A 16,905-nucleotide genomic window follows, 5' to 3' on the forward strand; every position below is an offset into this window, starting at 1 on the left:
CCAAGTTCTTGTCCAGTATTTGCAAGTACTACTGCACCATCAGCATACAACAAATTTGAGATATTCCACCCATCACTATTCATTGCCAATGCCATCCCCCCTCCATTACTTGTGTTTTGACTTTTCTCATCACCCCATCCATAGATATATATTGAACAACCATGGGGACATCACATTCACACAGCCTTGTCGCGTGCCCACACCGATCGTGAACCATTCACCTAGATGCCCATTTACCCTTACACATGCCTCACTACCATCATAAAAACTCAACGGCACCTAGCAGCTTACAATCTACACCGTACATGGGAAAAACCTTCCACAATCCATCTTCGTCTACTTTGTCTTATGCTTTTTCCAGATCCATGAATGTCATAAACACTTTGGGAGTCTCTTTTCACAAGCCTTCTCCACTATTTTATTGCACATATTTAGTTCACACATCCTCTGCTTCTCCTAAAGCCACCCAGTTCATCACTCACCAGGACTTCTGACATCTCTCTTACTTTCTCTATAATAAGTCTTCCATATATATTGTACCTTCCCTACCATTCAATAAACTTATGCCACGATAATTCTTGCACTCACTTCGCTCACCTTTATTTTTGTACAGGGGTACAATCACAGCCTTTTCCTGCTCTGCTGGCACAGTTTCACTCATCCATGCCTTCATACATATCTCCAACAAACCCTTCCTTCCGCTTTCTCCACTACGCTTAATCATCTCTGCATGCGCCTCATCAACTTCAGCTGCATTCCCATTTTTCAGTCGTTTCGCAGCATTCTTCACCTGTGCGAATGTCACGTTTCCCACCACTGCGATCCTTCTCTGCACACCCCCAAAACCAGTCATGATTACAGTGGCTCTGCTCTCTATCCCCATTCATCGGGCTTTCAAAATATTTTTTCCATCTGGTCCTTACTTCATCCCCATGGGTTAATAATCTACCACTTACATCCTTCACAGTTTCACATTTATTGCTGCTGTCACATATACATTTCTGCACCTCTTTCCAGAATAACTTTCTATTTTCAGAGTAATTTGCGTTCATTTTTCTTCCTAGATTATTATTTACCACCTCCTTTTTCGTCTTCACTAGTCTCTTTACATGCTACTTGCTCTCAGTATATTCAGTTATTTCAATTGAACCCCTGTCCTGTAACCACCCAAGCCACTTCTTCCTCTTTTCCTCTCTTAACCTCTTCATCCCACCATGCCATACCTTTCTTCTTTGTTGTTACTCTTGCCACACCACACACTGCTTTAACATTTCTGACTAAGCAATCCGTATATGCTTTCTGCAGGCTGTCCAGATCCACCTCATTCCAATTCATTGATTCTAATGCCTCCCCTACTTTGGTCCTCTATTCATCTGCCATTTCTTTGATCCTCAGCTTCTCAACTTTCAGGCTTTCTCCCTGACTGCTCCTGTCTCTCCTGGTCCACCTCACTCCTCTCACCTTGATCTTGCATACCACAGTCACATGATCTGCCAGATCTCAACATTATCGTCTCACAGCCTTCGTATTGGCAACCATTCCCAGCATCGACCTCTCTATGAGCACATAACCAATCAGGCTCCTTTCAACATGATCCCCATTCCCTCTGTACCACGTATATTTATGTGCATCTTTGTGTTTGAAATATGAGTTACAAATGCACAACCTCCTTTACTGACGTATCCTTCAGCTGCTTCCCATTATCATTTTCTTCTGGCATGGGGGATGATAATTGGGTGAGGAAGGTGAGAAGTGTTAATACTGGGGGTGGGGTTATGAGGGGTAGACCGAGAAAGACATGAGATGAGGTCATTAAGTGTGACCTCCGGGTTAAGGGACTAAACAGTGGGGCTGCACTGGATTGTGCAGCATGGATAACCACCATTAGGTGACCAAGGCTGACGCATGCAAGCATGTTGGAGCCTTTGAAAACGAAAACGATTCCATTTCAACCCATTATGTCATCAGGATCAGTGCCTACTCTTCCATTCATATCACCCACTACAATCACTTTATAGTTCCTGGGCATTTCTCCCACTGCTTCATCCAGCTCATCCCCAAACCTGTCTTTCTCTCTCTCACTCCTGTCATCACACAGTGCATATGCTGCAATCACTACCACTTTCACCTTCTCAAACCTGAACTTGACATACATATATCTCACGCTGACACATCATCTTTGCTTCACACAGTGCCATCACGTCACATCTTGCACTCTTGAACACATTCACCACTTCCACACTCTTGTTCTCCTCATTCACACCTCTCACATTCCACATGGCCATGTGAATATGCCCATCTGGTTGGGGCCCTGGACAGGTATTGGGCCCTCCAAGGCTCTGAAATGTTTGCCATCATGTAGTGATTATAGATAAGGGAATCTGGGGAACACTTAACCTGGCCAAAAATCCTGGTTATATGGTTACCACCCAGTGTAGGAAATGGTTTCCTGGCTACAGGAAGCCATTTGGCTTATCACTCAGTGTAGAGACCATAAGGCATCCCTACACTTAGTGAGTGGATGATGGGCACCCCCATCTACTACATACCAATTGCAGCAATTTTGGGAGAGTCAAGTTCTAGTACAGAGTCGTTCTGGCTGACTTCCAGTAAGGTAGAATTTCTGGCAAGGATATTCGGTTTACCATGCGGGTCATTTGTAATGTTACCACCTGAAGAATTTAGTGGAGGAATGGGTAATGACTTGTTCAAGTTATTATTGAAAGAACTGAGAGTTCACCAGAATATTCTACTATCATTAGGACTGTTTAATAATTTAGATGCTTGGTTGTGAAGAAAGTTTGATTTAGCAACATTTATTACTGCCACTACATGACAGCATTGTGATACTGACTCTAACATATGGAAGTGAAGCTTGGACCTTGTTGGAGGGGCGGAAGTCAGGAATGAGAGCAGTGGAAATGAGTTATTTGAGAGGAGCATGTGAAGTCACATGGAGAGACAGACTGACAAATGAGGAAGTGATGGAGCATTGTGGTGTCGATATGGATATTATAGGAAGCGTTAGGAGAAACACACTGGGGTGGTTTGAACATGTGGAGAGGATGGAGAACGAGAGACTGATGAGGAGAGTATGTGAGTGAAGTGGTGGGGGGGCGAAGAGGGAGGGTGAGACCAAGGATGAGATGGAGGGATGGAGTGGAGAGGTATATGAGAGAGGGGGTGTGTGAGCTGGGAGCAGGACAATGAAATGGTGAGGGACAGGGCGACGTAGAGGCAATTTGTTTGTGGCCACCCCTTACAGGATTAAGGCGTCTGGCAATAGATATATTGATAGATATTATTGTTTTTGCACAGTTTCTAGCAATTTTAAATTGACAGCGATTCAAATGTTTTTTATTTTAAAGAAGAGATATAGGATAATGATTTTCGGGCTGTTGCTCTGGCACAATTGCTATCAAATCATTTTGGGGTCTGACCTTTTAATGAAACTGTTGACTGAGTATGGAGAATTCCACACCAGCTTGTATCGTCATTAATGTGGGACTGGGTAGAACTGATATCACTAAAGAAGAAAGACTGCCATGGAATGTCAGCAAGATAATTTCTAAATCCATCCCAGTCTGCCCTATGAAAGGGTCATCGGGTCATCCTGACAGGTTTGGAATGGGGAGGTTTGGGGGAACCAACTAATGAGGCTTTGATGAGATTGTGGCCGGAGGATCCCAGTGGGTACTTCTGTCATGTATTGATCTGGATATTTTGTCAGGAATAGTTCCAAGAGTTAGGCATTATGGTCAGGATTATCTGGTACTGTATTCTGGTTGGTTGCTTTACCAAATGCATGAGATTAAACAATTCTGCAAACAGCAAACATTCTAGACCAGCATGGTCAGGATTATCTGGTACTGTATTCTGGTTGGTTGCTTTACCAAATGCATGAGATTAAACAATTCTGCAAACAGCAAACATTCTAGACCAGCATCGTCAGTCCTGGCAGAATGCAATAACCATTCTACATTATGTATGTTAAAATCACCCAAAATGGCAATTTCAGTGCTAAGGGCGAGGTTAAGAATAGTCAGCTGTGTGGATATGGAGTCAAATACCTTGGGTTCTGATGAAGCACTGGGGGAGCAACAGACTACACAGAAATATTTGGTAATATTTAGATACTTTAGTTTATACAATGAATAATCAAAATTAGTTGAAGTGAAGTTCAAAACAGTGTCAACTGCAAATTCAGATTTGATATAACAACAGGTGACACCCTTGTTATGTAAGTCTGTGAGGAGATGGTAACCAAGAGAACAAAACGGGGATATTTCGGTAGCGGGAGAGATTTGGGATTCCCTGAGGAACGGGGCTAGAGGGGATACTGTTTGAAGGAAAAAGTGAACGGAATTCTAATTGGTACTAAGACCACTGATATTAGAGAAGCATTAGGCCAAACCTGCACTTCTCTGCTGATGAGTATGAACTGTGTTTGCAATAGTCGCTGTCGGCACAGTTGCTTGATTGCGAACGGGAGGACCCTGTGCTGCCAGCCGTACCCTGACGGTGGTGGCAATCCAAGATACTACCTCATTTGTTGATGTTAATGTAGCAGACATTGCTAAGAGGGAATGGAAATAGAAGGTGTGATAACTAATGTGCATGTAATGTGGTGTAAACAGTTGCAGGTAGAGGTATTATGAGAGTATGCTGGCCTACTCTTAAATGAAAGCACTCAAAATGTTCAGCAAAGGGAGATGTCAGGATCTGGTCCTGAGGGCTGGTGATACGGAAGCTCCAGCTCTCCCTACCACCAGCTTGCTGTCCACCTCGGGAGTACTGCCATGTTCGACTGGTGCTGCAGTCTGCTCCCTGCTATTTACTTGCCATTTACTCACTGACATTACCTATGTGTTGAATGATTCACTGTAGAGTGGGCAATGTGAAATCCATCTATATAGAACAATACCAAAAAATATGTGCAGATGGCTGAGCTTGTGGTGTCAGGATTCTTGGGTCTTCATTGGTATGTGAAACAGTCTGGCCCATTTCACTGGACATGTAGATGATAATTCTTCCTTCATGCTTTTTCTTTCCTTGATATCTGAATCCTACCTCACCTCACATCCTTAGATGGGAAGAAAGAGGTTAGGATGATGTTTATGATGGATGCCAAACTACTCTATAGTTAATGCCTTTTCAAAGTTAACACTTTTACCATCAACTTTTGCAAGAATCAATGTTTCCTTATACTATACAATTCTGTAACACATGCGGGTCATCAATAATATGCATTTCTCATATTTTACAATTTTAATAATAAAATCCAATTAAAATACCAAAATATACTTTGGTGATAAATACATCAGATTTATTTTAGTTAAGAAGACACTGGTGGGAGGGAAGTACTGTAAATACAGACTAAGAAGAATGATTAGGTAAAAAACACTTAATGGCATCACACGTATGAACACAATTTGTACTGAACACTCACTGTACAAAGACATTTTATTGGCCGCATGAAGTAGCTACAACAATAAAAAATATACTACAGCTTGACTTAAAAATGTCTCTTTTGTTAAAACTTTAAAAATACATAATAAACCTACGAGTATGCACATTGTTCATGCGTCTGCCACAAGCAAGGAGTAAAATAGCGATATGCTGACTTAGTTTGAAAAGCACGAGAGGCTGGCAGTTAAGGCACATGATTATAAGACCATGCAGGTGTCACAGTCACTGCTGATTGTCATTTATAATACTGTACTGCAAAGCAAAAGTCTGCAGCAACACTGGACATTTTCTTATATTGTCCTGCATCCCTTGCTAGTTCCACTATGATGAAAGACATGCTAGTTCTCATTATAATATAAGTAGTAGTAGTAATAATAGTAATAATAATAATAAAAAAGCTATGATTACTCAGCTTCAACAACAGCCATAATAAATATAAACTGTACAATTATAACAGACCATATACATCTTCAGCTGTAGCTAAGCATTTAAGTGGAAGTAATTCTGGCATAGATATGCTGTATGACATCATCAGCCAAAGGAAAACATACACAGTATGCTGTTTTCCTGTACGGTATTCAGTATGACATGAGACTTTTTTTACCTTGAGGACACATTCCACATGGAGCAGTCTGAATATGGCAGAATAATAAAGTTTTCTTTATCAACAGTTATGTATAAGACTTTTTAGGAATTAGTAACTATCACTCAGGCTAAATTTAGATGAGTCTAGCCCGGTTGAGGTATGCTATAATGACCTGATATACAAACCTGTATTGTCCAATAGTCTGCACTAGTGCCATTCTCTGCTGCCGAAGATGGAGAAGGACCTTGGGTGGGTCAAGAGGCAGGTTGTGATCAGCAGCCTCAAGTAACAAGTCACACAGCACAGTGACACCCGACCGCCCCACACCAGCAGAGCAGTGCACCAGAACTGGGGTGTTGCGGTTGCGGCCAACACCTCTTACCTCCTGGTATGTGTACCGGCGTAAGGTTGACATTTCCTCCAGGAAACCTGTCAAGGGAAAGCGAGTGAGTTGAAAGACGACACAATGTGCCTGAATAGAAGGCTATCTTAAAATGCTGTATGTGCATAAAGGATCTCCCAGACAATTTTCCTTGGCATAAGAGATTTCTCATAGTAAAGAAGTTACAATTATAAATTATTTCCCTTCAAACAAGAGAGGTACAAAGTACAAGGGAGTACACAGGAAAGCAAACAGCAACAAACCTAATGGTCCTTCCAAGGTTGTTTGTTACAGAAGATTATGACTATGATACTGTATGTGTATATATATATATATATATATATACACACTAATTCCTCCAATATCCGATGTAATAGAGCCAAAGGCATGTCCAGATATTGGGCCCAAGCCTCCTGGACTTGTACTTATGGACCCTAACTCTGAAAAACACCAATACAACTCCCTCTGGACATGCATAGCACCTATTTAAGACCCAAATCACACCAATAAGGGACATAAAAGACTGAAATAAATGCAAAAGAACCATAAAATGAGGTTTTAGACGTGAGTTTATACAATATTAAACATTCTGGGTACTTACAACAAGTCCCTGGGTTCTGGACTGGTAGTTATGGACCCTAACCTAGCCTAACTCAGAAAAACACCTCCCTACTGCACATGCATAGCACCTAAGATCCTATTCACACCAATAAGGGACATAAAAGAGTGAAATGAGATGTTAGAGGTAAGTCTATCTATCTATTGCCAGACGCCTCAATCCCGTTTGGGTAGCCACAAACAAATCGCCTCCACGTCGTCCTGTCCCCCATCATTTCACTGCCCTGCTCCCAACTCACACCTCCCTCTCTCATATACCTCTCCACCTCATCCCTCCATCTCATCCTTGGCCTCCACCTCACTCACATACACTCTCTTCGTCAGTCTATCACCCTCCATCCTCTCCACATGGCCAAACCACCTCAGTGTGTTCCTCATAACACTTCCTATCACATCCACATCCACACCACAACGCTCCTTTATATCCTCATTCGTCAGCCTGTCTCTCCATGTGACTCCACAGGCTCCTCTTAAATAACTCATTTCCACTGCTGTCACTTTTGACTTGTGTCCTTCCAACAATGTCCAAGCTTCACTTCCATACGTTAGAGTTGGTATAACAATACTGTCATGTAGTAACTTTTTCACTTCCCTGTTTCTTATCACTGCTTTCAAAGAACCAGCAACTTTTCTTCCCTGCTGTACCCTTTTAAGCACTTCACCCTCCAAACCTCCATCCTTACTCATCACACTACCCAAGTACCGTACAGTACTTAAATGTACTCACATTTTCCATTTCCTCACCATCCAACCTCGCTGTACAGTCACTGACTTCACCTCTCTCAAAGACCATCACTTTACTCTTCCCTACATTCACCTTTAGATTCCGTTTCTTGCACACTCTCCCAAACTCATCCACCAAGCCTTGCAGCTCCCCTTTGTCTTCACTCAACAACACAGTATCATCTGCAAACAACAGTACAGGGAGTTTCCAAACACTACCCTCTCTCACCAGGGCCACTCCAACATCCACTACCCTGCCCTGTACCTCTTTTATTACCCCAACCATGAACAGACTGAACAACCACGGAGACATGACACATCCCTGTTTCAACCCAACCTCCAAAGAGAAAAATTCACATCCCTGTTTCAACCCAACCTCCAAAGAGAAAAATTCACTTAGTTCACCATTCACATGCACTGCAGCCTTAGCACCATCATACATACTCTTCACAGCATTCAACAACTTTCCATCTATTCCATATATTCTTAAAACCTTCCACAATCCTTGTCTATCCACCCTATCATATGCTTTCTCCAAAGTACAGTATGGAAAAAACAGTACTATATGAAACATTCTGGGTACTTACAGCAAGTCCCTGGCCATCTCGATGAAAAACCCGCCTCCTCTCAGACTCTGACAGTAAGGAGGAGTTTCTGAAGCACTTGCAGTACACTGTACATGAAGTCTTGCACTGAACTTAGTCATTTGCACTCAGAATTCGATTCTCTTAACATTGCACACTCGTCTTAATTGTGCTCCATTGTACCTTAATGAAATAAGTGTTGCACTCTGCACTTAAAGTCTTTCCACTCATAAAACCACTTTCAAAACATAACACACACTAATTAATTTACGTTACATTGAAAGGCTATTAACCCGCCCTGTCCCGTCGACGTATGGGTACGTTGCAACATTTTGCATTTGCCAGTCCCGACGACGTACTGGTACGTCGTGCAATTGCAAGGCCCTAATTTGCACAATTTTCAATTTTTGCGCGTGATTTTTCGTACATATACACGGGACACCTTCCTCTATTCCTCTACAAGATGCCAAGCAGGGACAATGCCTTACACTGCATAACCTCCCCCCTCCCCCCCTCATGCCATTGTCACGGCAATTCACCTGTTACCAGTGACCTGGCCAGTAAAGATATTCAGGGCCAGAGTGATTCCCCAATTGATGAAAATGTGGAGGACAAAGTTTACTTAGCATTAGAGGAAGAAACAGTCAGAAATAATGATCAGGTAATGTGGCACAAGAAGGTCAGGTATGGTGATGAGTTAGTGAGTGAAACAATGCTTATAATGCCAATATTACTGTTTGAAAACCAATATACAGTGCTCGTCAGAAGTATGGAGCGCCCTGCGTCCCTCCTGAGAAACAAACCTTTCAACATTGAAAAAACATATAAATAATGCATTTTATTTACCTTTAGTGCTTCGTAGGGTAGCCTTTACGTTTCTTCACGGACCTGAGACGTCTTGGAAGTGAAAGGGCGTGGCTCCTGAGGTGCTGGAGGGGTATTTTGTCCCAGGAGTCACGAATGGCGGCTTCCAGCTTAGGCAGAGAGCTCACGTCCTTCCCTTGGAAACTCTTCTTTACGAGGTACCAGAGGTTTTCAATCGGGTTGAGGTCTGGGCTATTTCCTGGCCAGTCTGTCATGAATGATACCTCGCAGTCACGAAGCCAATTGGTGACCGATTTGGCCTTGTGAGCAGGTGCACCGTCCTGCTGAAACACTCGTGCACCTGTTAGCTCGAAGGAGTCTGGTAAATGATCACACAGAAGCTCCAGGTAAACATCCTGATTCACTCTGAGGTTCTTGGGAAGTACAACAAGCTTCTCCAAACCCTTCCCTGAGAAACAACCCCATACCATGAGTGAATCAGGATGTTTAACTGTGCTTTCTACATACCGTGGGTCAAGTGGGTCACTACCTTTGCGTGCTCCTCTGTTACAGGTAACACTAAACGTTGCCTCATCAGACCACAACACTGACAACCATTGCTCCTCACCCCAGTTTAGATATTTATTAGCAAAGGCAAGCCTACGAATTCTCTGGCTGCTAGAGAGAAGAGGCTTTTTCACAGGCCTGTGACTTGTGTAACCAAGCTCATGCACCCTACGAGACACTGTTCTCACTGACACCTCACCAAACACTTCCGGGTTGCTCTCCTTAATTTTCCTTGCACTCACACGAGGATTAAACTCCACTGCACGTTTTAAAACATTAACAGACCTTGGGGAAGTTTTCCTAGGCCTACCAGACCTCGGTTTCTTTGTGGGAACTTCACCACTGTTTTCCTCCCGAAACCGCGCACACCAACGACGCACTGTCGATCGTGCCACACCAACCAATTCACTAATTTCCTTTGTCTGGTGGCCTGCCTCCTTTAGAGCAATGATCTGGGATATGATTTCACTCGATAGTTCACGGGTAGGTGCCATAACAAAGCTTTAAAGGCCAAAACACTGCGGGACACTCGGTAAAAAATGGCGCAATTTGAGAGGGACACTCGGCGGAGTTCCTCTCTCTCAGGCAGCCCGTGGGCGACTGAGGCGGGAACCAACCAGCGTGTCGGAAGGCCTCAGGCTACCGTGACGTCATGCTCGGAGCTCAAACTTGTGGCTCAATTCTTACCCCCAAAAATGGGTGATTCTTTTTGGGCCATAAGTATTGCGCGCCCGGCGGACAACGCTGAATACTTCTGACGAGTACTGTACTCTCGTACTACATATAAATTCGTACCAAGTAAATAAATAAATATCGTTTATGAGTGGTGTGAAATAGTTACCCTCCTATAGAACTCGTTTTCTTTGGTGCCAGCCTGTTAGAAAACCCAGTCAGGTAAGGAGGTACTCGTACCTGGATCAAGTATTTTAAATCTCAGGTGAGCAATTTCTCTATGTATTTTCGATGTTTCTCACCAAAAGCGGAGGTTTTAGCCAAAAAAAAATTTTTCGAAAATACCTCGGGATTGGGGGGTGTCAGAGGTGTGAAAAAGCTCGGGACGTGACGGGTTAAATCTTTGTCTTTTCACTCAGAATTCTAATTTCTTAACACTATGCACTGTTATTTTCACTGCACAACACTGTAAATTCCCGTGTGGTCTAGTGGAGAAGTTCTAGGCGTTTAATCACTGTCAGAGTCTGAGAGTAGCTCTTGCAGGTGACCTTGGGGTGCGTCGCTGGGTCGTGGTGATGGAGTACTCACTGCAGACGACTCTGAAGAGAGGCACAAACTCACGTCAAGTGGTGACTCCACCGTGTCTGATGTGCTGGGATGTGGCTCGAAGCATAAGGGCCTGTCTTGGGGAGGCAATGGACTGGAGCCAGGGCTGGGCACAGCAGGGGTCACGGGCCTGAAAAAGCTGTCAATAGTTGATTGACGCAAGGAACGAAGATTTTGACGTTTAATTATGTGCTGCCTGAAAGCGTGCACTTCCTCCACAAGTCCCAAGGGCCCCATCTCCCTGTCGCAGTCTGGGTATTCCAGGTAGTCCAGAACGAACTCTACATGTTCTCAGAATGCGCTCAGCTTGGGGATGGCTGGAGTAGTGTCATGCTGAGAGGAGTCCGCATCATCGTCACCGTCCTCGTCGGAATCATCAAGCTGGGTACTGACACCTGCAACTGAAGATGAGATCTTGACATCAGACATGGTCTGATACACAGGATCGCCCTCGTCGTCATCCAACCACTCACGCACTTCGTCCACATCAACATCGTCCCCATGTGCATGTAGACGTGCATGGAAGTCATCCACGTCAAAACCTAGGAAATCGTGCTCCACATCCGTTCTGAGAAGCAGATGAGACCAACCATTTTCTAGAGTGTTGACAGGGACTTCCTTCCATGCACTGGCCCAGTTGTAGATGGCAGACTTGATGTTGTAGCAGCGAAGGTTTTCCAAAGTCCGCCGGCCTCGCGTGTCCCGTCCCTCCCTGCGCTCGTCCTCGTCCTCAAGAACAACCATCACCTTGTCCAGGAACCTCCTTCGGTACAGCCTCTTCGTTGCCACGATCACTCCTTGGTCCATTGGTTGGATGAGAGCAATAGTATTAGGTGGCAGAAACATGCACCTAATGCGGCCATTCTCAGCCACCAAGTCCTTGTCGCACGGGTGAGCACGTGCATCGTTGAGGAGAAAGAGGGGCTTTACCTGGTCGCGTGGGATTCCCAGTTTCTCCGTCTGGTAATGGATGACCTCCTTGACAAAATGGCGGTGGAACCAGTCTTTGAAGATGTGGGCAGTGAACCATGCCTTCAAGGAATGGTACCAGACGACAGGAAGGACATCCATCACCCCACAAAGACACCGAGGCTGCTTTGCACGGCCAACAATAACGGGCTTAAGCTGGTGCATGCCGTTAGCATTGGCACAACACAAAGCAGATATCCGCTGCTTGGAGAGCTTGTGGCCAAGTACATGCTTCTCCGTCTTCTTGGCTAGAGTGTTCATAGGCAAAGAGCGATAGAATAAACCAGTTTCGTCAGCGTTGTAGACTTGACCGAGAGTGAGGCCCTCCCTGCCGATCAAGCGCTTCACCTTGTGCCGAGACTCGTCTACTCCATCCTCGATAATGTCCAAAGCTTCGCCATGAAACTTACGGTTGGTAAGGCCATGTCATAACTTGAACGCGAAGAGCCAACCCTCGGATGCCTTGAAGTTTCGGGCGTCGTGAAGACTTGCGAACTTCTCAGCAGCAGCCTTCAGCTCTGTGCCACGCACCATCACACCAGTAGCATGTTGCTGTCGATACCAAATCAACATAGAGCGGTCGACTTCTGCATACTTGGAAGTAAACATCACCTTCCTCTCCACGTTGCATTTGCTTTTCGACGAGAAGTCAGCCGTGTACTGTATGAGTTTGTCTCGGGATCTCTCGATATCAAACAAAGTAGATCGGGCCAGGTTGAACTCACAAAGGATGCGTGAGGAAGACCATCCCGCATCCACCTTGTCGAATATCTCCCTCTTCTTCTCTAGAGTCAAAACCACTCTCTACCTCTTCTCAGGCAGCGGGGCCATCATCACACACATGAAGAAGAGGCACGAGAGCAGCAGGAGAGCCTGCAGCAGGTAAGGCACCACCACAAACGCGAGCAAATGGGCGGCCATGACGACGAGCGTGCACACACAACGAGAGACGGGCGGTAAGTGGGGAGGATGCAGGGGCGCTCTAGTGGACGGCGGCAGAACGATGCACCAAAACACAGCTGGCCCTCGCCGCGTGCACCAAGTTCAAATTGCGGGCGGGAAAAAGTCGGATTTTTAAAAAATTTTTTGCGTTTTTTGGCCCATTTTGGGAATATTGGATCCCGGGACGAAAATGTCCGGTAAGTGGGGATGCCCGGAAATTGGGCGTCCGGATATTACGGGGATTACTGTGTATATATATATCGTCATCATCATCATCATCAGTCATTTGAGTATCCACTGCAGGACCGGCCTATCCCGACCGAAGTCGGGATGATATAGCCAATGTATCTCTACCAAGTGGCTTAGGTAGTCTGGTAGAGATTGTATGTGGGGTGAGAAGTGCTTGTAAGTGTAATTGTAGTGTTGGAGTGGCTCTGGATGTGTGTGTAGTCTGTGAACCAAGTGTAATCGGCCCACGCAAGCCGACTGGGTGCAAGCATACTTTATAGTAAGCGGCACTGGTTCAACCACAGCACCCCTTGTGTCCGCCAATGCAGTACGTGGCCGGGTGAACACTCCCAAAGGTTATTACCCTGGCGGGGAACGAACCCTGGTCCACCCGTGTACGAAACGCACACTCTACCACTGTACCACAAAGGCTCATATATGTATATATATATATATATATATATATATATATATATATATATATATGTACAATATAACTATAGTACTTACAGTATGTGGATAAAACAAAACGTGCTGATATCTAGGGCTGGTGACTATTGTTCAAGCAAATGGAGAGTGGTCATGCATGGTTTGCCACAAGGGTGTCAAAAGTAACTCAACTTTGTGCAGTATTTGTGGTAAGTGGCTGCATAACAGATGTAGTGTGAGGCAGACTGTGAGATAATGTTGATTTTCTGTTTGCTGTATGTTGGGGAGAGCATGCAGAGCTTGTCAAGCGTGAAAGGATTGACCTCGCTGAAGAATCTCTTGAGTGTGAGGCAGAGTTTTGTTGCCTGGGGTACATGTTATGCTGGGAGGTGGGGCTGGAGCTGGAGCTAGCTTTGTGGCTAAGGTAAGGAGTGAAGTTCAGGGAGCTGTTGCCTCCTGACACTGAGAGGGCTCTCCCTCTGTGCTAAAGGGGATCTTTGTATGCTGCATGAGATAGGAGTGTAATGCTGTATGTTAGTGAGACCTAGGCAGTAAAGGAAGAGGATATTTGTAGGCTCAAAGGTACAGAAATGACAATGATTAGATGGATGTGTAATGGGTACCTGAATGTGAGGCCTGGGGGGAGGGGGGGCTAGGTTTATGACCGAAGAGTCGAAAGGCAGGATGGAACTGGAATACTGTAAATTGGTGGTGTGGTGAGGAGGGGTAGACTGAGATGGTTTGGGCTTGAGAATAGGATGGATGATGACAACTGGGTGTGGAAAGTGAGTAATGTGAATGCTGGGGGTAGGGTTGCAAAAGGCAGACCGAAAAAGACAATTTGTTTGTGGCTTATAGGATCAAAGTGTCTGGCAATAATTCAGGCAACCTCCACACTGGATATTGCATACTGGCTATCCATTTGGCATCACAACAGATAATGTGTCACTATCTGTTTCGAACCTCCATCCTGAAAACTTTCTTAAAATATTGCCCATGGGTAAAAGGTTAAAATTAAGCATAAAAAAACTGTACAGTATTGATCCTGTACAAAGAGTACAGTAATACAGTACATAATATATTCATAATCATACTGTACTCATCTAGTGTTGGCACTGATGGAGGGTATAGTAGTACACCATGCAGTACAGAGCACACAGGCAAAGACACAGCACTAGGGAGTAGGCACCATGTGGGTCACAATTCAAAACGCACAGTATGGGATACCTTCTACAGTACAGCGAGATGAAGAGAGTGGTGACTAAACAGGGAGATGTTGACAGAAGTGTTAATGAGCAGCACTAAGCCCTCAAGAGCAACCTCTTGAGAGTTACTGATTCAGTATGTGGATGGACAAGAGGCCCACCAAGACATACAGTAACTTGGTGGTGGGATGAGGGTGTAGAAGTTACAGTTACGGACAAAAGAAGGCTTTTCCGGGAATGGAAGAAGGGTGGTGACAAAGAGGAATACTTGGCTGCCAAGTGTAGGGCTAGAAAAGTGGTTTACAGGGCAGTCTGAGTCATCAAGACTTACTTGATAACCTAAATCATGCGGAAAGGAAGAATGTGATATTTCAGGTGGCAAATCAGATCAAGAGTAAGAGGAGGGATATCATAGGTGTGCAGTGTGCAAAGAATGATGAGGGAAGGGTAGTGGTGAACAGTGGGGATATTAAAGAAGCATGGAGAGAGCATTACAGACGGTTGTTGAATGAGGAGTCTGACTGGGACAGGGAAGGTTTGAAGCCAGCAGATCCAGTGTTTGGCCCTTGGCCTTTGACTGACGCCGCTACTGTGAGCAGGGCAATAGGCAGGATATAGATGAGGATGGAAACAGGTGTGTTTGGGTTGACTGCTGAAACGCTGAATGACTAAGGAGATACAGGAGTGAGGTTGGTCACTGACCCGATAAATATGATTATACTGTACAGTGAAAGAACCAAATGAAATGTGAATACTGTCTTTCCACAGTGAAAATAACTTCCCAACACCCTACCACAATATTTTCCCACACCATGCAAGAGCTAAGCATATGCATACAGCATATGCAGAATTTCATGAGCTTTCATGTGGTAGACTTGGAATTTTGATACGATCAATAGTTTTCCAGTCACCAAAAATATCACCCACTCGCACCCTTCGCCCCACCAAAAGCCGAGAGAAAGCCGACCATTTGAGTGTTGGCCTTGAAATAGACACCCTCTCCTATGATGCAGCAAAGACTGACACACTTCACGCTAAAACTTTATTTTTGGTGAACATTTTTGTCCAGAATTGCCTAATTGGCATCCAGTCAGACCAACACTGATAAGTGCATCATCGGTTCCTCTTCAGTCTAACATCATTTTGACTTGTTTTGCATCACATGAGAGGGTTAAGAAACACAAATCATAACCATCATCATTCTTAACCTTACTTCTCTTCCCAAAAGTGGAAAGAGTACATATTACTACAACAACACAGTGTTTTCTCAAAATGAAGTCAGCCTGTGGTTCTTTACTCTCATAGCAATATCTCCTAGATCACAATATGGCATCCTACCCTCCAATAATTCCTTTTACTCACTGATGAAGCCTTGAATGTGGTCCGGGCAGCCATGATCAGCCCAGTCAGTGTACTGAAGGTGCCAGATGGTGCGGCTTTTACGGGATGCTGCATCCACCACTTGAAGACGGCAGGTCACATGCGAACCAGTCACTGTGCTGTGCTTCCGAAACACTCGGAACTGCCACCATGAATGAATATATTAGAAACTGACATGGCAACTCAAAATGCATCTGAAAATACACACACACACATGCATGCACAGATGCATGCATGCACATGGATGTGCATGCACACACTAACTTAGGTCAGTGAGATGGAGCTTGTATTCTAGGGGCCCTGAATGATATGTGAATACACGTTGATGGTGTTCCCCCTTTCATATTTTCTTTGTCATCTGGATCCTACCCCACCCCATCCTCAGGTGGGGAAAATGGTAAAAAGGATGATGACTTTTTATGAAACTCTCCACCAGGTCTACTGCTTAATAAGAATATTAGTACAACCTTCAAAAGTGACTATGCATATGCATGGAAGAGAAATTCATATAAAACTCTCATGAGGATGAAAAAGCATTGATAAATTTAAGATTTTTATATCACTGAGTACCTGTCTGTCAAGAATGATTAAACACAATTTTTACTAGGAAAAGTTGCAAGGTGCTCTCCAAATAGACAGTAATGTAATAACAACTCAGTACACAAGAACACTGTTTCTTATTCATTCATCATCCTTGCTTGACCCTTTTTCCCATCTAAGCACTGGTTGAAAGTTATAACT

The 16,905-nt window shown here is 44.4% G+C and overlaps 1 protein-coding gene across 1 annotated transcript in view; it reads right to left on the bottom strand.

The window, feature by feature from the left end:
• Positions 1–5,314: 5,314 nt before the first annotated feature.
• Positions 5,315–16,905, bottom strand: part of Pez (protein tyrosine phosphatase non-receptor pez) — a 76,610-nt gene continuing 65,019 nt past the window's right edge. Inside the window, exons 19-20 of the mRNA XM_080276591.1 lie at positions 16,147–16,306; positions 5,315–6,484 (exon numbers count right to left, since the gene is read on the bottom strand). Of these exons, the coding sequence (XP_080132717.1) occupies positions 6,189–6,484; positions 16,147–16,306 (456 nt within the window). The 3' untranslated portion in view covers positions 5,315–6,188. The remainder of the gene's footprint in view (positions 6,485–16,146; positions 16,307–16,905) is intronic.

The sequence above is a fragment of the Coenobita brevimanus genome, chromosome 65, assembly GCF_032717465.1.
Source record: "Coenobita brevimanus isolate Jiangsu-jjx chromosome 65, ASM3271746v2, whole genome shotgun sequence".
Taxonomy (NCBI): Eukaryota; Metazoa; Arthropoda; class Malacostraca; order Decapoda; family Coenobitidae; genus Coenobita; species Coenobita brevimanus.